The 25,732-nt window shown below is 45.2% G+C and overlaps 1 protein-coding gene across 1 annotated transcript in view; it reads right to left on the bottom strand.

Moving 5' to 3' along the window:
• Positions 1-5,339: 5,339 nt before the first annotated feature.
• The window catches only part of LOC146176707 (clotting factor G beta subunit-like), a 32,173-nt gene continuing 11,780 nt past the window's right edge, over positions 5,340-25,732 (bottom strand). The window contains exons 4-10 of the mRNA XM_084581366.1: positions 20,685-20,785; positions 17,405-17,549; positions 14,147-14,261; positions 12,199-12,353; positions 7,576-7,761; positions 5,988-6,177; positions 5,340-5,362 (exon numbers count right to left, since the gene is read on the bottom strand). Of these exons, the coding sequence (XP_084437492.1) occupies positions 5,340-5,362; positions 5,988-6,177; positions 7,576-7,761; positions 12,199-12,353; positions 14,147-14,261; positions 17,405-17,549; positions 20,685-20,785 (915 nt within the window). The remainder of the gene's footprint in view (positions 5,363-5,987; positions 6,178-7,575; positions 7,762-12,198; positions 12,354-14,146; positions 14,262-17,404; positions 17,550-20,684; positions 20,786-25,732) is intronic.

Here is a 25,732-nt window from a genome sequence, read left to right as displayed (position 1 = left end):
TACAATCAATACGTCCTGTCTCTATGCCGCAAAGTCGACCAAGGCATGCCTGAGGAGAATAAAGTCGACCATGTAGTAAAAGGCATTGCGGACGATGCCTTCAACCTCCTGTTGTGCAGGGATTGCTCCACCATGGATTCTGTGCCGCAGGTGTGCCGACGTTTCGAGCAGGCGAAACAGAGGCGCACATCTCACCGTTTCGACCGGCTGCCGAACACGGCTGCGCGCCCTTCTGTATCGATCTCCCGACCCCTCGACCATCTGCTAACGACAACACTTTGGCACGCATTGGCCGCCAAGAGCTTGAGGCACTGACTCCCGCGGCCTCACTGTCGCATACACCCGACAATACCCTGGCTACTATATCACTTAATAAGACTGTTGTTCGCCAAGAAGATGCGAATATGGGCCTCCCTTCTGCCAGCGCCACCTACATCGTGGATTCAGGACCTGCCACTTCAGTGATTGCTACTACTTCATCCAGCGCCGGTTTCTCGCCCCTATATCGGTACCGCCACCCAAATGAATGGCGTACCCATGACAATCGCCCCATCTGTTTTACTTGTTCTCGCATTGGCCACATTTCCCGTCACTGCCGTAGCCGCTGGTATACGCCATCTCGTCAGTTCACCTACGTCGACCGCCGCGGAAACTATGCCCCTCGCTATTCCTCACCTCGCTCCGACCAGACCCGTGCTGACCCTGGTTCCACTGTCCGTCCTGCCAACCGTTCACCATCCCCGCAAGCACGACGTTCGCGTTCTTCTCTTCCTCGCCGCAGTTCGACACCGTCCTATTCTCGCCACTTAGCAGAAAACTAGCCAATGCAGCTCCCGGAGGTGACGCTGCATTTATGACCCGGACCGAAAAACCTCTGTTGAGCCCTGCCCTACAAAATAACTGTATCGACGTCCTTGTGGATGGAGTTCCCGTTTCTGCTTTACTTTGATACAGGCGCCCAGCTGTCCGTTCTCAGTTCCTCATTTCGCCGTCGCCTCAAGAAAGTCCTTACGTCATCCGTCTCGTCCACAGTTCGCGTCGCCAATTGCAGCCCTGCTGCCGTGGTTGGCATGTGTACGGCGCGAGGTACAATTGCTCACCGTCATGCCCCAGTGTTGTTCACCGCCCTACATGAATGCCCCCACGACGTTATCCTTGGAATTGACTTTTTAACAGCCCACTCGGCCCTTACTGACTGCTCTAGCGGCCTACTTCGCTTGGACATTTGGCTCTGCTCTGAAGACCCTTCCTGCTCACCCCGCCTTCGATCAGCACAGTTTAGCCGCCTTCCTCCTGAAACTGCCGTTTACATCCCTATGTCGTCATTTCCACCCATCCCAGATGGCGACTATCTCGCTTCTCCCATTACTGATGTCATGCTGCAGCGGTACGTAATCCTTCGTCATCTAATTGTGCACATCTCCCAGAACCGCACCACTCTCCTTGTCCTTAACTTCAGCTTTTCAACTCAAGTTCTGCCCGAGGGAATTTCATTAGCTGCGCTGTCCCCGATGACGGATTGTGCCATTTCAGATCATACAATTGCCGTCCCTGCCAACACCCCCTCTTCGTCCACATCGCACCCTGATCCGCTTAACAGCATGATATCAGCTGATCTGCAACCTGAATTCGCCGCTGAGTTACACAAGCTTTTGTTTGCCTACAGTGACCTTTTTGACTTCGGCACCCGACCATTGGGTCAAACGACAGTTGTCACGCACCGCATTGACACCGTAGACGCCAGTCCTATGCACACGCGGCCCTATCGTGTTTCGCTTGCCGAGCGACGCGTCATTCAAACGGTGGTCGAAAAGATGTTAACAAATGACATAATCGAGCCTTCCAGTATCCTCTGGGCATCCCCTGTTGCGTTGGTCAAGAAGAAGGATAACAGTTGGAGATTCTGCGTTGACTGCCATCATTTGAATAAGATAACCAAAAAAGATGTATATCTTCTTCAGCGCATCGACGACGCGCTTGATAGTTTGCACGGAGCCAGCTGCTTTTCATCCATCGACCTTCGTTCCGGCTACTGGCAGATTTCTGTCGATGAGAGAGACCGTGAAAAAACAGCGTTCATCACCCCTGACGGCCTCTATCAATTTAAAGTCATGCCTTTTGGCCTATGTAACGCCCCTGCAACTTTCTAACGGATGATGGACTCATTGCTGCGCGGCTTCAAGTGGACGAGTTGTCTTTGTTAGTTAGACGACGTCATTGTTTTCTTGTCCACTTTTGACAGCCACCTCTCTCGCCTTTCTACCATTCTCGAGCTATTCCGCCGCGCCGGCCTTCAACTCAACTCAAAGAAATGCAGTTTCGGCGATCGGGAAATCAAAGTGCTTGGTCACTTGGTTAATGCATCCGGTGTTCAGCCTGACCCTGACAAGATACGTGCCGTCAGAGATTTTCCCACTCCGCGTTGATCCAGTGATGTCCGAAGCTTTATTGGCCTATGTTCCTATTTCCGACGATTCGTCCCGAACTTCGCAGTCCATGCTAGTCCGCTCACCCAACTCCTCAAGAAAGACGTTTCATTGTATTGGGCACCTGAACAAGTTGCAGCTTTCTCAGAGCTTATTGCTGCTCTAACTACTCCACCAGTCGTGGCCCACTTCAACTTTTCCGCCAATACTGAACTCCGTACCGACGCAAGTGGCCATGGAATACTAGCTATACTCGCTCAGCGACAACACGGCCGTACAAGGTTGATTGCGTATGCCAGCCGCCTGCTCTCAACACCCGAACAAAATTATTCTATTACAGAGCGAGAGTGCCTGGCGCTTGTCTGGGCTATTACGAAATTCCGCATTTATTTGTTTGGCCGCCATTTTACTGTGATAATAGATAATCATGCCTCGTGCTGGCTTTCCTCTCTCAAAGATCCTACTGGCTGTTTGGGGCGCTGGGCGCTACGAATGCAAGAATACACCTTTTCCGTCGTCTATAAGTCCGGCCGGCTTCACCAAGATGCAGACTGTTTGTCACGTCATCCCGTCGATTCCCCTAGTCCTACAGACTCTGACGATGATGCATGTGTCTTGTCTGTCTCCGCCTTTGCTAACATTGCCAACATTGCTACTTAGATTCTTCTCTGCATTCTATTATCCTCCGTCTTACCTCCGACCTCCCTGACCCATCTCTCGCCTTATTTGTGCTCCACGAGAACACTTTATACCGACGTAATATGCGACCAGATGGCACAGACCTTTTGCTCGTTGTTCCCTCAACGCCTGCTTTCCACCATGCTTGAACAGATCCATGATGCTCCCACGGCTGGCCACTTCAGTGTCTCTCGCACATACGACAACTTGCGCCGACGTTTCTACTGGCCGGGGCTCTACCAGCCTGTCCAGCAGTACATTGCCGCATGTGAACTGTGTCAGCGTCGGACGAAGCCCACAATTTTGCCTTCAGGTCATATGCAGCCAATACCCATACCAACTTACCCGTTTTCTCGTATAGGCGTTGACCTCCTTGGCCCCTTTCCAGTTTCCGCCTCGGGGAACAAATGGATCGCCGTCGCCACCGATTACGCTACTCGGTACGCTATTACCCGAGCCATCCCGATCAACTGCGCCACAGACGTCGCTGACTTCCTTCTAGAAAACGTAATTCTTCATCATGGTGCTCCTCGTGAACTACTAACTGACCGTGGCCGCTGTTTCCTGTCGCGAGTGGTGGACGAAATTCTCCGTTCGTGCTTCGTCCGCCACAAATTCACCGCCGCATATCACGCCCAGACCAACGGCCTCACGGAACGTCTAAACCGTACCCACACAGACATGCTGGCCATGTATGTGTCTGTCGACCATCGAGGTTGGGACGTTCATCTCCCCTTTGTCACACTCGCCTACAATTCATCTGTCCATTCTACCGCTGGATACTCCCCATTTTATTTATTATTTGGCCGACACCCGTTACTACCCTTCGACACCTCCCTAGCCGCAGCAGACGGCACCAGTACTTACACCAGTGATGCCGTCACCCGCGCTCATGATGCCCGCCGGATAGCTCATGCCAGGCTCTCTGCATCCCAAGGCTCTCAAAAGATCCGGTACGACAGCTGCCACCATTATGTCCACTACACTCCTGGATCTCTCGTTTTGCTGTGGCTCCCGTGCCGTCAAATGGGCTTGTGTGAAAAACTTTTGCCCCGTTACACTGACCCTTACCGTGTTTTGCGCCCCGTGACCGACGTCACCTACGAAGTGGAATCTGTGATTCCGAAGTCCCCGTCCACAGCTCCAACCTCCGAAATAGTGGATGTCTCCCGTCTACAGCCCTATCATCAACGTTCTATTTCGCTAACATAGACCGCACCGGGACTGTGCTTTTCCCGCGGGGGGGGGGGGGGGGGGGTCGTGTTACTTAGCTGTATTCGCTGTTCGTGATGAGGATGAAGTGCAACAGACTCCGAGAAGACGACGACGCTGAGTGTTGCGAAATCAGTGCCCTCATCAACGTTAGCTGCTCCGAGAGCTTTCGGACTGTAGACCTTCCACGTAACAATATTTTCATTGCCGTTTAGTTGTTAACCATATATGCCATTGCATGTATTCATTTTGATGCTCTGATTAAGAGAAAAGTTTGTCCTGTTTTTGGTTAAGTAGAATTGAAAAGATCTTCGAAGTTGTAGAAACTATGCCTATAAGTGTCGTCGCTTGGCAAGAGCAAAAGATATTTCATGTCTTCACAGACATATCTTGTGATGATGCCTTATTTTTATCGCTGATGCTGATGATTTCGTAAGCAACTTATAGTTTAAGGTCAGGGAAGGGTGACTTTATATACTGCGTTTAACTTTGTCGCTACACCGCTTGTTGCAACTTTGATCGGCATATGAAAATGCCGCAGTGCGATTTTTTTTAGTAAATTTGCTAGGTTGTTGAGTGACATGTTACGAATGCAGTTTAAATTCTTTTCTAATATGTTGTATTTCTTGACCACAAACGATGTCATTTGGAGAAGCATAGGTTTTTCCGCTCTCTTGCAGGCAGCTAAGCCTGAAGGTCAGTTACCACCAAAAGCCTTTTCACGAGCTGTGGCTTCGATTTCTTTCACGAGGTAGGACCAAGATCGCCCTCCAAATCAGAGTAACGGTGAAGCCAATGGTTAGTCAGTTACCGCCATGCATATAGGCGGATGGTTCCCCCTTTTGCGTAACTCTTTCAAAAATAAATGGAAACTTTATTACTCGGCATTTCATGCAGTATTGACCGAGAATAAAATAATGGCTGAGAGAGGCTTGTACATTTTTATTGTAGTAGTCAGCAAGATAAATCAGAGCGGGCATGAAGAAATGATGCGCCCAAACGTCTTCAACAACGTCGTTCGAGTCACGCCGCATACATAGGTGCCCCTGCATTTGCAAAAGAAGGTTCCTTAATCAGGAAACGTTGAACACCTAAAGCGCTACCCTCCTTTGGTTGCTTTTCACTAGATCCCGAAATGCGCTTGCTGACGCGAATGCTTTATTGAGGGCATGCTCCGTTTCAGGAGATGTCCTTTGTATACTTAGCTTCCTTTCGCGCTGTTCGACTTTGGTGGTTGTGGATCCTTTGTGTTGGTTTTTGGTGCTTGTACAGGTCGAGTAACGATTTCCTTTAATACGCCTCCTTTTAACTTACACTGTCGTATGATTAAAGTTTCAGGAGCGCAATGTCTCAAGGTAAACACTCAAATCATTTTAAGAAGTTCAAATCCTTATTACTAGATTACTTCAGGACAAAAAGCGCTAAACCAGTAGCATTACGCGGTCTGAACCTTCGATTCAAAACTCCCTGAAGACACGTATCCCTTTTCTTTCGTAGTCGGAGTTCATAAATACTTCCCACCACGCTACATTTAATAATCTGTTACGTTATTTAACGTTGGTTGAACACTATGTGTATGACCACATGAATGGGCCTTATGAGGCACGTAAGGTTTATTATTACAGTGAGCTTATAATGCAAGCAAGCAGTGACACTGAGTCTGTATGTTACCTGTACGCAGTTTCCTCCATTTTTTTGGACGAGAGAGGGCTCTTTTGATCCAAGGCACGTATGAAGAGACCCGAGCAAACAGTTGTGTTGCTTGTTTGCCTTCTACGCAAGAAGATGCACCCGTTATCACCCCGACTTGTATGGACTTTCTGTTGCCGCCCCGGAGAGACACCGGCCCACCAGAGTCACCCTGCAAGTGCGCGGAGATAACTGTTATGAGTTCTTTCAATAAAATGTCCTTCATTACATTGTTGTTTAAAGGTTTCCTAACGGTGCACATGAATGCAGCTTTTCGCCGTAATGACAACTGCTCGATCAATGATGAAAGTAGTTTAGCAAAGAAAAAATTGGCAGTGGCTTAACTCAGCAATGCCAAGATGTCAAAATGCTAAAGCAGTATTATTCGTGGGTGAGATCGAATCGTTTCTCTGTTGTTTTTCTCGCACCTTCTTCTTCGCCGTCTTGCGTCATCGCTTTGCATATCTCTGTTCTCACTCTTCGGGACTTCCGATCCCTCGTTTAGCTCTCTCAGCTTAATGTTTCTATGTGCCGCTTTTCCACGGCGACCGATGTCGAAGTGATAAGTAGAGTCGGCTTGTAGGCGGGCATAGCGAGCGATCGCGCAAAGCCTTGCTACCTCATTCATAACACAGCACTATAGACATTGACAGACTAACAGACTACAGCTTTTGTCAGGGTATGTATACCCCTTATATCCAGCGCTGCAGCGCAGTTGACGAGAACAGCGCATCCGTAGCGGGGCGCATAGTCAAGTGATCACTGCGCGCGGTGCTCTGTGGCGACCAGTGATATCTACTGGTACGACTGAATTTTGCCTGACGTGTGAAGTAGAATCAGGTGTGCGATGTAGAAGGAGCGAAACAGCAGCAGAACGGAGCGTCATCCGTTCCGTGCACCTCACGTGCGAAGAAGAAACGGACGGCGAGCATGCTGCGCGCCGCGAGAAACGCGGCAGAAGGTCGGCTGAAGGGCAAACTACGGCACACATGAAACATTCAGCAGCTAGCCCAGTGAAGTTTTCGCTTCATAATGTGTAAGTGATGGTATAAATTATAATATTCAGTAGATACATTAGAAGCTTCAGACTGTCCGCCTAGAAGCTGTTCTGGATTCCTAGGATTCGGGCAGTGTGTTTGGCGAGAGTTCACAGCCTAAAATACCTCTCGTGCACCTCTGATCCCTTTCTTCACGACTGTACTGTTATCGCAAGAAATGCGCTACATATCAGACGCAAAATCATTGAAGCCGCCCACCATTTAAATATACGAGAAGATTGTGTAATTAGTAATTTGGAGTGAATAAATCGTCCTTTACTAATTTAGAATCTTTAATGTTTCAGATTCCTGGATTCGTGTTTTAGCTCTTATTGGCGCTTTCGACCCTTTTCGTCCTGAATTTACTGGCCTTTAAGAGACAGCTCTTCACTTGTCTCATGAGTGGTGTACGCAGGGGTGTGTCGAACGAGACACGTGCAAAGCCAAGCCAACACGAGCCACATAACAAGGTTGACAAGAATTTAACATTTAAGAATAAATAGATCTTCACTGTAACTTTAGCTCCTACTGACCTGATCACCAATTGAATGCGCTAACAAACGCCTGGCACGCTTGAAACGTAAATTGCTTCTATTTGTATAGTTTTCCTGTCGGGGGCTCTCCGTGGCAGCGTAGGTGCGCGGCGATGACGAATTTACCCTGTTCTCAAGAGAGACCGTGATCGGCGGCAGCCGAACGTTGAACATCGCCGCACGCCACTGCGGGCGGATATGAAGACCAATCCGCACGCCAAGAGCGCGCCATCGCTGGGGAAGGCTGCGGAAATTATTTCGCCTTATCGTTCTCAAGGGATCCTAAGTGACGCAGGTGACTTTGAAAGTGCAAGGTACTTCTGCAAGCTCGTAGCGGCAGGCTTCACCGAGATGACAGAACGAACGAAACGCATGACTTCCATTCGCAAATTGAGGCAGAGGTCGAAAAAAAAGCCGATGGTTTAGCTTGATTTAACTTAGTCGGTAAACGATAGATTAGCGACTAATGGTTACACGTGGTAAAGTTCTTTATTTGGAGAAGACGAAACCGGTCAAATGTACCAAGAAGATTCGGAAAATGCCAAGAAGAACAAGGCGGGAAGCAAGAAAATTTGAAAGTAGCCAAGAAGAAGAAGACGACAGATACAGGAAAGAACACGGGGCTCAAGCGATGCTGTGGCATGCGCTTCGGACAGTGGCTATGGCTTTACATGGTGTAGTGAAGCTTTCGCTTCATAAGGCACGGCCATATGCATAGCCCCTTTTTTTTTGTGATGGTCCGTTCAGCCGAAGACATGCTACTCAACTAGCTGCGGTACCAATTACTGCTCCATCTTAGCACAGAAAACCAAAACAATGGTACATTAAGCTCTTGAATGACTGAATTCATAAGAACATCAAAATAGAGTATATGTTCGGAATGCAATATGATTTGGAGCTGTTGATTCTCGATTCTGTGATTTGTAACTGCGTCATTCTTTCCTGGTTTTCATTGGGGGCCCTCCATGTGAGCTGAAGCGAAACCAGACTTCTTATCGGATTACCTAGAAGGTGTTAACCCACTTCTTAATGATATTTAGAGGTGATGGCAAAGAAGCAAATATAATATTGTCCCGTTGGCAAAAAGACGTATGAAGGCCGCAGATCCAGTAACACACAGAGCCGTTGTTGGTGTAGTCCAGGTACGTCCAGCTGTTGTAACCTGAGTGCCGCGACAAATGATCCGCTAAGTATAGAATAATAGTTCCCAGTATCCACCAAAGCGGTTACGGCGATGCCATAAACTGAAAGTTCTATATCGGCTGGCGGTGGCATCACGCTGAGGTAATGTCGAGGGGTCCGGCCTCGGATGTGATGCGTCCAAGTGGTGAGTTGTTGTTGTAGTCGGGTAGTCGGGCTACGAATAAGTTAGTCGGGTTGTCGGCATGCTGTAACTTTGTGCGGCTCGGGAATCGCCATGATTGTCTCTGTGTTCGCCGTCGGTTAAGTGGGTTGCATTGGTGAGGGTAGTGTAGTTTCCATCACTGAGCAGCCATACCTCCAGAGGATGCTTTGCCTAGTTCACCCGGCGATGATTTCCAGACTGGTCCCGCAGCTGTGAGGAATAGTAGCGGTAGGGCAAAGGTATTCGGTGGCGCTTGATTGAATCCAGGTTAAAAGATAAACTGCAATCTCCAGTGGGCGCTCTCCCTGCAGCGAACAGCGAGCACCGAAGTGTAACTCGCGAAGCCACGTCTTTTTATACGCACAGCAACGCCAGACATGCCCAGCTTCGCACAAAGGTAGCACAGCGGTCTGTACTCTGCGGTGTTCTAGATGCCAGTTCGGCGGCGCTTGGTCACCGGACGAAAATAAAATGGAAAGGTTTCATTTGGGAAGCGGCCGGCACAAGTGCTTTATAACGAGGTGTTGGAGGCGGCAGAAAATGGCTTGCGACGGCAGCTTAACTCATTGTAGGTGACCCTGGGGGGGTTGCGAGTAGCGGCAAAGTGCCCAATGCATGTGGCACGTCTTCGGGAACATCACCAGTGATCGATGCAACTTAAAACTGTGTCAGCACAGGCAAGTTTTGCCAGCTCTTCACGCTCAATGGTCCAAGATTTTGCACACTATGTCTCTTGATGACATGGTGGTTCCCTCATTAAAGGTGCACAGCACTGACACAGTCGTACACTCGTACTGCCAGGCACGCACGTCATGCGCTCTCTCGATGGAAGTTGATTCCTTGACAAAAGCATCCACGGTCACTGGCGGGCTACGAACCAGGCCGGAGAAGAACTGTTCCTTCACACCCCTCATCAGTAACCACTTTTTTTTTGTTTTCCAACATGTTTGAATCTGCGCGAGGTAACAGTAGCTTAATCTCCCCCGCGTACATCACACATTCGTCTGGATGCTGGATGCGATTCTGCAGAAGATCGGCCATTTCTTTCCAGAATGTACTTGTAAATGCCTGCTGAAATTCTGTTTTGAACAGGTCCCATGTTTGCGGGCGAAATTCATGGTTGACGTACAAGGTCCTCGTCGAGTTCTCCTGGCCAAAGTACATAAGGTGCATCTTCGCGTTAGTGTCTTAGACATTCAAGGTGGCCACCCGGTGGAACTGGCTCAGCCAGTCCTCGGCGTCTTCATGGTGAATACCATGAAAACAAGGGGGTCTCACTCGTGAAGCCGTACATTTTCAGCTACCGCTTGGGTGTTCATAGTGACAGTGGTGTGCTTGTAGACCGTAGGTCAGAAAACGGGCCGAATTCAGGAGATATGCCACGTAGTCGCCGGCTGCCCTGGCGAACAGGCATATCTACCCTGGGAGTTCGTCCCTAGCTTTAGTCGCGGCCTGAAGGGGGCGTCCGGTACATGAAAAATCTACTCAGTAAGTCTCCACCAGATGTCACGTTGGCAAAAAGACGTGTGAATGCCGCAGAGCCGGTGACACAGAGAGCCGGTGTCGGCGTAGTCCAGGGGCATCCGGTCTTTGCCCGAGATGGGTACTTCGGCGCTTTCTTCTCCTAATCATTGACCTCTTCACACTGGCATCAATATTGCAGATTTAATAAATAATGGCAGGCCTAAGTAGAGAACCTTGGCGCATCATCCCTAACATGTGGAATGGTCCACAGCTACTAAAAGAGGACTCGAGCTCATACGACTGGCGGCTTTGCTACATTACCCTACTTATTGGACAACAAGGATATAAAGTAGCTCTAAATATTATTTTCACCTGCACCGTGACCCGGCTGCCTGAGCAGATGCGGTCACGTGTTTAAATTTTGGCATGCACACTCCATGTGCAGGTATGATGCAATAGTAGGCTTGCCTGCGCCAGAACCATAAGCTGTTATTGAGCACAAATCAGGCAAGATGACAAAGATCACGGCATAAAGACAGGCATTTTGTGAACAGTGAGTTTGGAGCTCTGTACAAAATGCCAGTGACATGCGGAAATGTTGTATAGGACAGGCTGGGTGGTGCATTAACGAAATGTCAAGGAAGATTGACAAGTTACTGAAAAATAGAAGGGGTGAAATTCGCTACCTTATTGGCAAGTATGCCAGCCTGAGCTTATGCTGAACGTTACATGAATGCTATGCAGGAGTCGGGATCGGTAGCCCATGTAACGTTACCGGCGTATAGGATAAAAGTAAAGGTAACAATTATTTAAATAAAGATTCTTTTTTAGCGTGAAGAAATAATTTTTTTCATGAATTTTCATGAGATGCTAGATGTGTTGTGAGGGGTATTGCCTTTTTGTTTGGCTGTGCGCTGGAGTAGTGGTGTTTGGAAGCGTTTTTGGCCTCATTGTGTGACTGCATATGATGTGTGTGTGTTTAACTCTGTTTTGTCTTGTTTGGTTGGCCGCTGAATGGGCTTAACTCTTTCTTGGTTTGCTCCTACACTGCCTTGAAAAACACATCTGCTGCTTATTTTCGTAGGGGAAAACCTATTTTTTTTAGCACTTATTCGCGGGCTATAATAGGTGTACGTGATTGTTAAAAGCCGAGTGCTTGGGTATGGAAGAGGACGTTTTGGTATTGGTGTTCGCTTTATTAGTTGGTATTTTGAACCGGTAGTGTGGTCTCTCTTTGTGTTGTCTTTTTCAGCGCCTTTTCCCTAATATGATGCCCCAACTAGGCCCAAAAGTTGTTAGTCTGCTTTATTCTGAGTCGCGGTGTGGTGGACTCCCATCTATGAAAAGCTGCCTTAATTGTTCTTTGGATGAGAGACAAATTAGCAATTAATCATTGCCGATCCAGCTTCCATCTGGCAGCTGTATAGTCGTGATGAGAAGCGGCAAACTTAGGCGGAATGCCGGGATGGCTTAGCGATTTTGCACTAGAAGGATCCGAGTTTATATCGGGCAATTCAAATAGCTGTCAATATATAATAATTTGTCTGAAAGGGTACAGCATATTTGATCGTTCGTTCATTTAGAAAATATTCTTGCTTTATGTTGCTGGAAATTGCACCTCATCAACTCAAAACTGATGCACAAAATGGCAAAGTAAACGTTTATTCTCCTTCACAGCGGTACGTCTCATGATGTCTTCGCAAAGATTCTTATATTTGATGACATTTATTTTTAAGCTGCAATTTTAGAATTTCACCGCACAATATATGTAAAGTGCTATTTTATGGATTCCGCTTAATATTGATAGTACTCACCCGACAAAGGCTCTTCCCCCATTGTTGTGTACAAATTGCTGGACCAAGTATCACACGGGTCGTCTTCACCTTGACTTTTTGGACGAGTTCTTCACAACGTTTATCCTTCAAGCCGAGCAGATTTGTAAAAAGAAGCTTTTCACTCACGCTGGAAGCTAGAATGAATACAAAATAATGCTATGTAAACAAAGAAAAGTTGATTGTTCACAGGAGTGCACAGGGGAACATGTTTGGCTCAGTCGGGCGAGGCCCAATCTCAATCAATCATTTTAATTTAACACGGAGCACTGTTTGAGGAGCATTGAACATACAGCCTCAAGATGGGCTTGAAGGGTTTCGCTGTACCGTGTACATACAGGGACATCCAAATTAGGTTGGAACGCGGCGCAGCGTGGCCTCGCTGCGCTGAGCATCAGCTTTTCCGGCGCGGCCGCACATCGAAGCAAGGTGAAGCAGGCACGAAGACTCTGCTACAGGAGTGAAGCGAGTCGTGCTTTCTTTGTTGAGAAAATCACAGCTCATTGTGTACCGAAAGCGGCCAAAGGCGCCGAGACGATGTTGCCTCGTTTCACGCACCTCAGCCTGTTGTTCAGTAATATGCAAATTTAGTAACTGATTTGCTACAGGAGTGAAGCGAGTCGTGCTTTCTTTGTTGAGAAAATCACAGCTCATTGTGTACCGAAAGCGGCCAAAGGCGCCGAGACGATGTTGCCTCGTTTCACGCACCTCAGCCTGTTGTTCAGTAATATGCAAATTTAGTGACTGATTTGCTACAGGAGTGAAGCGAGTCGTGCTTTCTTTGTTGAGAAAATCACAGCTCATTGTGTACCGAAAGCGGCCAAAGGCGCCGAGACGATGCTGCCTCGTTTCACGCACCTCAGCCTGTTGTTCAGTATTATGCAAATTTAGTGACTGATTGACCATGCTAGTCATGCGTATGCAACAGCGCAAGAGCACAATGACGAGAGCAAGAAGGTAAAAACTCATTGCGTTGAACTTACAACTCTCTTAATTAGGAAAAATGGCCTCCTAAGTGGCTCGCATAATGTCGACAAAAATCTCCATTATGTTGCAACCTTCTTCAGCTGTGTAGATATTTGCTACAATCCTGGCGCACAACATTGCGAACAACTCAGAGTGTAATGCAATCAACAGTTTGACGAAAACTCGTCTAGTTGGGATGGACTGTTAAACATGACATTGTTGGCGCTGATGAAATACACAAAAGGAAAAAAAAACACAACATGATGTTTAGGCTCCCATACGGGAGCCTTTCTCACAATATAATCACAATCTGTTCACAATCTGTTCAAAATCTAGCATTGGGAACAAGGCTCCAATACGGGGGCCGAAACGTCATGCTGTGTTCTTTTTCTTTTGTGTACTGGGTCGGCCTCAATAATGCCACTTTAACTCACCGTGTGAGGTATCAGCTGTCTAAATACGACCCTATATTTTCAGCGCATTTTGTCCATCAAATAGGAAACGAGGTCATGCTCAGCTACAAAGCAGCATAGGCTAAGAGCACAATAGTGAGTTCTCAGGACATGCAAACTGACATGAATATTAACGTGAGGAACAATATTAACACCATGCATATCATTCTTTTCGCCCTTTGCAGCACAGCGTGCAGTTCGGCTTTCATCTTAAAGAGATATTTGCAGTCACGTTGGAAGGCAAGCAACAAAGGGGCTCTCGTGGATTGCGACAGCATATATCTGCATCCGTTGCTTGCAAAATTCCTGGTTTAATTATATTGTGTTCAGTGACGTAATTACATGGCAGACCACCGCACGTGCAAGCGCATTGAGAAGGGTAGAACACAAGGCTGATAGCTTTGATTCAGACATTTATGTACAAAAATGTAAACCTATTTTTGCCTGCTTTGCTCCCTAAACCACGCTGTCAGTAATTAAATCACCAATCAATGATAAGGTCAAGCTCTTACCATTATGCGTTATGCCCCATCCAGCAGCGAGAAGCTTCTTTCCTCCGACTGAAATCTTGCGCATAGGTAGGCATACCGGTTTGACGAATTTGTCAAACCTAAGTGGTTTTTCAAGCTGACGATAAACAAAAAGCGTTAGCATTGGATGCGTCATAGCCAACGCTGACAGAAAAGGATGTCAGATGAACATATGTCCTTATTATCAAAAACATTACTGCTATGATGAGGCATTGTGGGAATGTGTACTGAATTTAGCATTGGATGCGTCACAGCCAACGCTGACAGAAAAGGATGTCAGATGAACAAGTCCTTATCATTAAAAACATTACTGCTAGGATGAGGCATTGTGGGAATGTGTACTGAATATATTTGGAGCCTCTTTTTCACCATGCAACTGAAGCACTTGCTCACAAAAAACATGGATTAATAAAATGAAAAGAATGACTAGGTAGACACACGGAACACTTTCAATCCTGTAACAGTAGCTGTTGTAATAGTCACTGTCATTAAAATATTGCATGCACAGCGCTGCATGTTGACAACTGAGGTGAACACACGACTTGTTTACAAGCAGTCATATTTCACACTATTCGTTAGACATTCACCAGTCTCTAATAATTAGCACTGCTGTTGCCAGTAACCAAATCAATACACAGTTAAAGCTATTGAAAGAACTGTCATTACGCAATACAGAACAGACCATAATATTAAAAGATATGTAGGTTGTAAGAGATTGTTTATACTTAGTAAAATTACAGGGAAGAAATTTAGTACAGCAGGCTGAAAATTTGTCTTGAAATGCTTCAGGCGTTGCTTAAACGTTGACTGCGTGAAAGGGTTGGAGCCACATTTCGCGGCTATCGGCGTTTTGCGAGCAACTCTCTTTTTTCGTTTCCGTGCCTTTTTCCTTTTCCGTAATAAAAATTCTTTATCGTATTTTTCGCGTGTTAGCAGTTGCCGTCTATTTATATTAACTATTGAAGGCTTCAACGACATCAACAAAAAATCCTGCGACAAGTAGAATACGTTCAGAAGATTCCTGCTGATTGCTTCTAGCGCTTTGTAGATAAGCCTTCCCCAAAACTGCATGGAGAAAAATCAACTCTGTGTTCTTTTTTATGTGTCACAGATTTAGCAAAGCTGGGACCGGTAATTAAATCGTGCTGACTAAAGTGCAGCAGCGAGTGCCAAAGCTGCTGTTTTACAAGTGAGTCACGCCATCGAAAGCCGAATTCTCGCGCCTTTTCACACCAAGACAAGTTGGTCAGAAGGCGTCAATTTGGCAGTATTTCAAGTTTTTTGCTCTTAGCTTGACGCGTTGATGAATAATATTTGATGCCCATTACAATGGCTACCGCGACTCTAGCGACTTGTTCACAAAGTTGCGCCTAATCCAACCCAAGACTAGAACTGAAGCTGTACTATTTCATTCCACCCTGGCGGCACTTATTGTATTCTACTGGTGCTCGTTTTATTCTATGTACTCGTGTTTCACTAACTGCAAATGAAGGGCACGTGTATTATATAGACTGCGAGCAAGAAGTGTAGAGTGGCAAGCGAGGAATATTTGGTGGTGGGGATCGGGTTTACGTAGGATCCTCGTTCGTAAAATTTCACTTTGTGTTTCACGAGTGGTTAAGGATCCCCGACAAGTGAACACAAGACCAGAAACCTTAGCGCACATCCTGACGACCTGCTGTTGTGTCAACGGCGCTACGCGCAGATGCAAGCGGCATCGATGCGCAAGAGTGGCGAACTCGCGAGATAATAACAACATATTTCGCTGCTGTATTTACACTCTTAAGAATAGAATGCTACCAACTCGCCCAGGAACAAGTTCTCTTAGAGGTTAAGAAGTTCCCAGGGATCAGGTGGATGCAGCTAGCACAGGACCGGGTAAATTGGAGAAATATGAGAGAGGCCTGTACCCTGTAGTGGGTATAGTCAGGCTGCTGCTGATGGTGATAATGAAGTTGTCTATCTGCTCTAGGATGCTCATTGCTACGCTGCACCAAAAGACGACATCATAAGCGACCTGTTAAATTAAAAAACCGGTTTGAACATATTTGTTTTCATATATTCATACGAGCGCTAAGCCTACTTTACACCTCGCACCTGCTCTGGCGTTCACGATTTGTCCAGTTCACGACTTGTACCGTTCACGCGGCCTCCAATGAACGTCGTTATGAAACACGGTCCACTTCGTCAGAATTAACTTACAAAGTGATAGCCAATTCTATTGAATACAACCAATTCTATTAAATACAAAGCCATTATAAATCGTGGATGTGCGTAGAAAGTGCGTCCGCAAAACTTGTCACACCGTCGCTGCCCAAGAATGATGCAATTTCAGTAAAAAAATGGTTTTACGTTGTAGAGGGTGACAAAAAATGTCTGGCTGGGCAAAATTTTTATGATGTAGAATAAATAAATAATTCTTTGATCTACCCAATTAGATAGTTCTAACTACATAATTAGAGCCAAAAAGTAAGCTTGACATCAAAATAGCCGTGGGTGTTGTGAAGTGTGCAGACGTCAGAACAGCCTCGAAGATTGAAGTTCTGAACAATTCGTAAAATTTCGCAAAAATGTGCAAAAACGTTACGAAGCTTCATTGTCGGGCCTTGTCATTTCTTTAATTCTCACTCTCAATCAAGAGTAAAGGAGGAAAAAGTAACACAAAGAGAAAAAACAGCGAAAAAATACAGAAAACGTACAAAGTGTAAAAAGAAAAAAAAAAGATTGCAATAAGGCTGAGAAAGAAAAAATGAATAAAAAGGAAATGGCAAATGAGTGAAAAGCGGCAAATAAATCTGAACAGACAAAGGGAAATTTTACCGCTATTCAGAGAGATCTGTGTCTCCAACGAATTTGTGCTTAGTGTTTGACTTGGGCAGCTTTTCAAAAGCACTTCTTTATCAACACTCAAAAATCTTTTGTGAGTAATCCTTTATTTATACTGAGCAACCATATTGAGATAATTACCTTTAATCAAAACATAATGACAGTGTGAAAAGGGGACGATATGCAGAGATGCCAAAGATGTTTTATTTCCATGCACCTTTTGAACGGTACTAAGCTTAAAAAAATATTTCTGCACGCTCAATATAGTTTTTACTGATGTTTTTAATTGTCTGATGTCTGCTTGTTTTGCCGCAGATATTTATTTATCGCTAATTAGAACAGCCACAATGCCAAAAGGGTGCATAGCTAGTACAGTGTTAATCATAAGCAACGCCATGTGCAGGAGATACTCACTTTCAGAAGCCCAACGTCGAACAGCCTGAAAGGAGTGTATTTAGGATGAGCGATCATCCTCTTGGCATAAAGTGTCGGACCTTTCGAGTGTTCTGTTGTGTTGTAGTACACAAGCAACTTTTCTGCATTTTTGGTCGAACCTTTTCTGAAAACAAAAACGCGACTGTGGTATATGAATGACTGGTAAAGGTGGGTTTAAATATCACGCAAGGGCGTAGTTATGGGAGCGCCAAAATTCCAACTTTCTGCACCGCTTCAGGGAATTCATTGTGCCTTTCTAGAGGTATCTACTTCGCGCCATAATGTTGAAACGGTACCCCTGCCAACTCTAGGTGGGCTGTTGACAAAAATAATCACAAAACGTTTTAGATGAGAACTGCGATTCTGACTTTAAGATTGTGCAATGCAGTTACATACCACGATGACGCTAGTGAAAATTTTGAAAACGTAATTTTGACTGCTGCATATTATTTCAGTTTTATTTCACGGCTTCAGGCACCTATGATTGCTCAGAAAAGCCTCCTAAGCTAGGGTGGATTTTTTATCTCGGTGTGAGAACAGAGGCCGGGAAACGGCTGCTGATACATACTGCTCACCTATACTGTAAACACCGCAGCCGTTTTGCTAAACTTTTCTGAGGGCTTTCCAGTGGATGTCCTTTTGTTCAATTATATTTATGCATAGCAGTTAGAAAAATTTTGAATAATCAAACACCAAGAAGTACTAAGCGGTAGGACTTGTCGATGCCATTCGAAGCCAGACTACAAAGAATGGCTCTGCATCGCGCAGACCTTGGGACTATTATTGGCTTATACACGCAGTCGTAATTACTTTTTTTGACACTTGTGCCGGCACTTACATTGCAAAAACTATTCTCTGGTGTTATCTATATAGTGCGTGGCAAACACTCCTGAAAACAAATGGTGGCATAAATTCACCAAATATTACTCAAGTCTGAAAAACCATCATTCTGTAGTGCAGTCAAGTGAAATTGGTGAAATTAATTACCTGCAAATAAAATCAACTTTCATCTTTTCCCCTGCATTCTTTCTCACTTCTCTTGCAACTCGAATCTATGAGAGTCCCGTTGATGTGGCGGCCGACGTATAATTGACACGGAAATACGAAAGTTAATAAACTTAGTAAAATAGACAAAACTTCTTAAGCGCTAGTAGCGCAAATACAAAAACTATTTATCAGAGAGGGGCCACTGCTCTTCTACAATCAAAGCCGAATGTGTTCTAAGGACAGCCGCACAAACTAGCACAAAAACGAAACGGACCCTCACAACTCTTTTAAACGTTGATGTCTCACCTCGAAGCCAAAGTCGCATAGCAACGCGCTCTTAAAAAAAAAAAAAAAAACATATTTCACTTTTCAAGAACTGAGAGGTGTGCGAGAAAGAGCGCAAGCTTGCAGCACACGTGACATTCAACTCCCCGTCCCCATCCTTATAAATGGTCCTCGAAATCCTCGTGGCTTGAGCTGTGCTCCGTCTTCACAGATAATGATGCCCCTGTCGATGGGGCGCGGAGATGCGGAGCCAGGGTCGAAAGCGCCAATTCGGCGCACTTCTTTTGCGAAGCCTATTTTTGTTACTTGGGTGCGCCTAGAGTGCTGTACAAAGACCACCGCGGCCTTACACCTCTTAATATCTTCTTTTATTCTCGGCCCTCACGATGCAGGTAAAAGACTCCCTTCAATAGCAGCAAAGCTGACCGCTGTTAATATCTACAACATAACCTTTTGTCACAGCGTCCTCCAAAGACCCTTCCTGTGCTCCCGGCTAAGCAGCCAACATTACTTGAGCTGACTTATGTTTCTTTGTTGCTGTACAGAAGTGACAAATAACAGCGATTTCTGCCACATGGCTGGGATTGTGTGTTCGGAACTCCTGGTGCGGGGATTGTCATTTAGCGCTAGCCCCATTGATTTAAACTGATGCAAAAGCGACAATGATGCTGGCAGTGTGTCCAGAACATTTGAGGCGCAGTCAGGATCTGTAATAGAATTACATATAGTGTACTACATTTTGATGCAAAGAACTCATGGATAGCACCATTACGTGTTTTGTAAAGGTCCCCACAAGTTGGAATATTGTTTCGAAACTGATGTGGCCCACCTTAATCATTGTACAACGCACCGAACATATTTAGAATCATATTCCTACCGCTGTCAAGGCGGTAAAAATAGCCACAGCACGAACTGTGGGTTAAAGCATTCCTTCGAACGCTATGCAGTACAGGATCTGAGCTCTTGCGAGGACTGCAACTACCAACTGGAGTGATTGAGTTGGTTGAAAATGTTCAATATTCGTGATAACTATAGGTCTGCGTGTCTTTGATACAATGGCCGATGAACATTCTATATATAATAGTGGAAATGGTTCCAGCATTAATCCTAGGTCAGAGACAGCATAACTATCGGAAACACAATACGCTGCACATCATTTTTTCTTCTATAATAATGACATATGTTACTTTTTATGAACCTGCCCCTCAATTCCATGTTTACATCACACGTGCACGAACCTGATTGCTTCTTCGACTTTCAAAAAACACAAAAGTACCACCGACGAGCAACTTATAAGCTTGATGTGCTTTAACGCAATTTTCTGCACTATGAGAAGAAACGCGTCTCCAGCAGAGCCGCTCCCCTTCCACCCTTCTCATGACTGCTCCATCAAGCGGTGTGCACTTCTAGATCAAGAAGGGTTGGTCCCCGAAAATAATCCGAGTGAGATTAAATGCTTACTACGCCCCACTATTCTCGCGCAATTCAGTACACGCAGCAGGCTGCAGGTTCCTCTGTCATCATTTTGACTGATCTGTAGTATTGAAATTGCTCAAAAATATGTTCACGATACTTGACCATACTGAGCTTACTATACTTCTAGATTAGGAAACTTCGAGTGTCGAATGCGCAAAGGCTATAATGTTAGCTGCGATAGAGTATGGATGACACGTAATTGCAAAGAAGGCGGACAAATGCTAGCTCTGAAATGCAGCTGCCGCATTTTCTGAGCTTAGCGACCAACACTGCGGTTTCGCTCTTATGATTATCATGCCGACCACTAGGCCTGAAAACAGCAGAATGTGTATATTGGCGTAAAATAACAGGCCACATTGTGGCTTGTGTCCAGTTAACAGCTAACCAAATGAAGGAACTTCTTTCCGTAGATTAACGGAAAGTCTTCTAAAAGCAGTCATAAGTATAACTATGCTCAGTTGCATCCAATGAAATAATCTTAAAGTGAATATAAGCTCTGTTTAGTACTCACATTTTGACTAGACAGTGAGCCGCTGTCAATATTACATTTCTAGTTATGATGCTTCCGCCACACCCAAAGGTATCGTCACCTACATATCCCCTGATTAGTACCTGTAATGAAAGACAATTTTACTGTGAAGCGCTGCTAAGGGCCGAAATATACATTTTCAAGAGATTTTGCTCATAGGTGACCAAACAACGATGTAAATAACCTTCAGGCTGTCATAGCCTGAGCCGTGTAGTAGCTGCGTTCATATTATAGCCAAACGCAAATGGTTTAAAAGCGCAGTAGGTCAAGTGGGTTTATAAACCTAAGATAAAGACGTGAAGTAAGCGCCAAAATTATATTTTTAACCAAAATTGTAATCTCGAATTTTTTTCCACCACGTGATTCTTGTTCTTTGAATAAAAAATAACCTTACCTTGAGGCGCGCTCTGGTAGTCCTAAAATGGCCATTTTCAAAAATCTTGAAGTGTAAATGGGTTCAATTAATATGGCAATATATATAGATACGTATATATAAACGTTGCGACAAATGCGGCTGTTCGTTTTCAATATTCAGTTCGCCGGCAGCTGCGGGAATGGTATTTTCTTCGTCAGTGCAGCTTTACATTACTTGTGCCCTGGCAAAGCTGTCAGAAGCTGCAGATACAGCTGCCCTAATAAACATTGCAAAAACAAAACTGTCGCGTATGTCGTAACGTTTTACTTTCTACAATAACCTGGCCCATTGAAACTTCAACTGGACATATATATATATATATATATATATATATATATATATATATATATATATATATATATATATATATATATATATATATATATATAAATTTGATTCGTAGTGTGCTGAAATATTTGGAGCACTGCAATACTTTACACTGGACACCCTGTATACGGAACGCCGCTTGTCATTGGCTCTACCGTAACCTGGAAGCACAAACACATTTCCTTATTCATAAGGGCGTCGCTTATGACTTGAAAGCTTACAGTCCCCTCAGCTTAGTATCTGGCAGGTGTAAGGTACATACTAAGGCAATGGCTGTAAAATCGGGACAACCTTAGACTCCTGTCAAGCAAAACATCACGTAGGTTTTCGGAAAGAGTACTCTCTACAATAGAGCATATCCACACCATAAACGAGGTAATAGAAAAATGCTCGGACTGCAGACAGCCCGTAATGTAGACTTCATTGGTAACGAAAAAGCATTCGACCAGGAAGAAAAATCGGCGATGCAGGCATTGTGAAATCAGGGTGTAGACGAGCCGCAAGTGAAAGTACTGGTGGATATATATATATAGTGGCTGCAGCAAACATATTTCTGCATAAAGAAAGGTGTTAGGCAAAGAGACGCAATCTCCCCAGTACTATTCACAGCTTGCTTAGAGGAACTATTCAGAGACTTGGAATGGGAGCAGTTAAGGATAAGGGTAGATGGAGAATACCTCACTAATCTGTGATTTGTGGACGACATTGCCTTGCTAAGCAACTCGGGGGATGAACTGCAAATAATGATTGATGACCTAGACAGGAAAAGTAGAAAGGTAGGCTTGAAAATCAATATGCAGAAGACTAAGGTAATGTTCAACAGCCTCGAGAAGCAACAGCAGTTTACATTAGGTAACGATGTACTTGAAGTAGTAGGCGAATATGTGTACTTATGACCGGTAGTAACGGCTAATCCGGACCATGTAGAGGAAATAACAAGGAGAATAAGATTGGGATGGAGAGTTTTTGAGAAGTACTCGCGGAATATAACTAGAAGCTTCCCGGCATTGCTCAAGAGGAAACTATACAATAGTTGCATCTTACCTGTACTCACTTATAGGGCTCAAACGGGGAGGCTAACGAAAAGGGTTCTACTTAAATTGAGAACTATGCAGAGGATTATGGAACCAAGAATTGTAGGGGAATGTTAAGCGAAAGTAAGCATGCCGAGTGGGCAAAGAATCAACTGAAGTTATGGACATTACTTTTGAAATCATGAAATTATGAGCATGGGCTGGACATTTAGTGCGAAGAGAGGATAACCGAAGGTAGCTTATAGGGTAACAAACTATTCCAAGGCAGTGAAGTGTAGCAAGGGCCGCAAGAAAGTTCGGTGGGTGGACAAGGGCAATAAGTTTGCAGGGGTCAAGTGGATGCAGTTCGCACAGGACCGGGTTAAATGAGGAATAAGGGAGAGGTATTTGCCCTGCAGGAGGTATAGTGCGACTTTTAATGATGCTGAATGAACTGAATGAGAGGAATTTCGGTATATTTAGTAAATCTAAATTTTTCTACCAGCATTGACCATGCTCGGTATAAAAAAGACGGTATGAAAATTTGAGGGAGAAAATAGTTTCTAATGTAATAAACTTCTACAGGAAGAGTGATCATTACTTGAATGGAGAATATACGTTCCCGCATTTTGCGTTTCAGTCTTCCCTAATGCCACCCAATATGTATAGGTGGGTTAACGACACGGCAGTTGTTGGACGGCTGAGGTGATGCACAGGAACTAAGCTTACATTTCAAATCACACATGGTTCACAATAAGCTGTCTAAAGCGCGCAAGCTAAAGAGGCTCTGTTATATCACAGGTTTCGCTAAAATACACAATGAAGAGAGAAGTACACAGAATGTTCTTCACTGGTCGCTGGTGCAGACCGATGCTTGAAGAGTCACGCTGCGGCTGTTTAAAGACTGGCACTGCCGCCTTGGAGATGGGTCGTATAAAGCACATAAGGTTTATCCCCGGGAACCAGGAAGAAGCACTTGATCAGTCAACTGCAATGCTAGCTGATTGCCGTTGCAGGCAACCTTGATCTATAGGGCACACCACGCCTGTTCGTAGCCGAGCACGTATAAATGGGATTGTTAGCACAATCGTACCCTCCCTCTCCTGCCTATACATCTGTCGTCATTGGTAAGGCGCACACAAATGCCTTACAAGTTCCAGCTGTTTTTCCTCCTGGCGGGGCTGTCACCGCTTCTGAGTGTTACAGAGAGAGTGACGCCCCTTTGCCCAAGGTTGCACGCTGGAAGGAAATATTTCATGTACTCGAAGCCTCTAACCGGCCGTCACACTAGCGCTTCCTTTGAGCCGCGCCGGCATATAACAGTGCGCTAACTTAGGGACAAAGCACAGGAATATTAAGCACATGCCTGAGCTCCAGAACTTGAAGGAAAAAAGGCACACATGAGGAAGATACTCTTCTGAAATTGTCATAGCAAGTTATAATAAAGCACATTAGCACCAAGAGCTTGTCTATTTGGAAGGCAAATGTAAATAAAAAAACGCACAGCAATGGCAAAATGTTGAAATGCAAAACATAAATCTACTGTCAACATATTTCAAAACATCTCACAACTCAGCAACACAGAAAAAGACTTTTACAAACATCCACACTAATTGAAGACATAATTTCTGCTACATTTCCATACACAGATAGCGCCTCAGGTTAGGAACAAATTTGTTCCTCTCGAACTTTCTGGTAAGTCAGTTTTTTTTTCTAAAGGAACATTGGCTTTTCTACCTGTCGGGTGTTTTTTTACTTTTTTTTCGAAAAAAAAGCTTATTTGCGCTTTTTTCTCTTTCTTCTCGTTCTCATTCTCTGAATGGGATCTGAAGTTCGACCGTAGTTATCATACTGCTAGCGTGACGCTTGCTGACATAACTAATAATATGCTCCGCAATCAACACAAAAACGTGAATAGAAACACAACACACCCGTAAGTTACACGTACCAAAAAATTAAAGACACCGGTATTTAACGGTGTGCAGGGCACAAGCCGAATGGCGTGTTAAGCCCTCCGGCACGTATTCGCGTCTTGGGTTCCTCCCGACGTTCATATTGTTCCCGTAAGGGCTCGGTGTCTATTCGACGTATCTGTCGTTCAAAGTCTTGACGTCGCCTCTTGGCGAGACGTTCTGCCCGCTGTTCAGGCATCTCCGACGCACACGTAGCCCTCTTACGGTAAAAGGCCTGGTCCCACCAAGCAACGATTTCGGTATCGTCCGAAGCAGCTTCTCACAGTTGCCGAAGATGTCACGCGCTCACAGTCTACTTCTTCACTTCTGGAACCTCTAACTACCAAAGCGCGTACGCTCATGGCTCTTTATACGTCAAGCTCTGCCGCCAGGCGGTGCTGTGAAGCACTTGTGGAACAGAGCAGATGCTTGGAATGGCAACGGTGGATGCTCAGCGGTGAGGTGGGATATCGGGCGTCGGCATATAGCTGTGGAGACTAGCGCGGCGAAGCGACGGGCGGAACAACCGCGCATAGCGGTGCATCTGGTTGCCATGGCAACTGCTTATGCGCAGTTCTGGCTCTGTCTGAACCCGTGAAGCTCTTATCTGACAAGCGTATTGTAGTCCTCGGTACAAAACAATGAGGGGAGCAACGACCCAATTGTTTGAAGATCCGACCTGTGCTGTTAGCGCGAGCCAAGATAGCAAGGCAAGTCATCCTTCGGACCGTGCTAAGGTTTAAGCCTTCGGGATGCTAGTCTTTTTTCCTGTGCACATTTGGCACATACTTACAAGGGGGATGGGCTAGTGCTCATGGCAGGTACAAGGACGAAATTCATTAGCCATGTTGACACTCTTTCGGCATATCCCTCGTATTTCTGCAGAACGTTTCCCCATCGACTTCCCCTTCTTTGCAAGTTTACATTCTCTTCTCATTCTCTTATTGTTAGGTCTCCGTGACTTGCTGGCTGCAATTTGGATGACATCCATTTTAGTATCTCTCTCTCTCTCTGTGAAGCGTTCAGCTGAATAAATTCTTATTCAGACCGTTTATTGTTGTTCCTTTTCATGACGATTATACGTATCTCGTCAGAGGAGCCCTTATTACTGATTGGAGATTCATTCTGCTTAAATACACTTGCCTACCCATCGTCAAACGTTTAATTCAGCTTTTCAGTCGCAGTGCCTTAGTTGCTTTCCTTCTTTTCCATGTGATTCAGTTTATTCTACTCCATCTTTCTCAAAGGCAATTTTTTTTCTCCTTGGAGGCTATGGAATATCAACCAGAGTATTCTCCTCAGATTCAATCACATGCGGGCTTT

The sequence above is a fragment of the Amblyomma maculatum genome, chromosome 10 (genome assembly GCF_055883805.1).
Source record: "Amblyomma maculatum isolate TAMU_Amacu chromosome 10, ASM5588380v1, whole genome shotgun sequence".
NCBI lineage: Eukaryota > Metazoa > Arthropoda > Arachnida > Ixodida > Ixodidae > Amblyomma > Amblyomma maculatum.
Note: the sequence above shows the minus strand (reverse complement) of the source record. Positions and strands in the feature narration are given on the sequence as shown.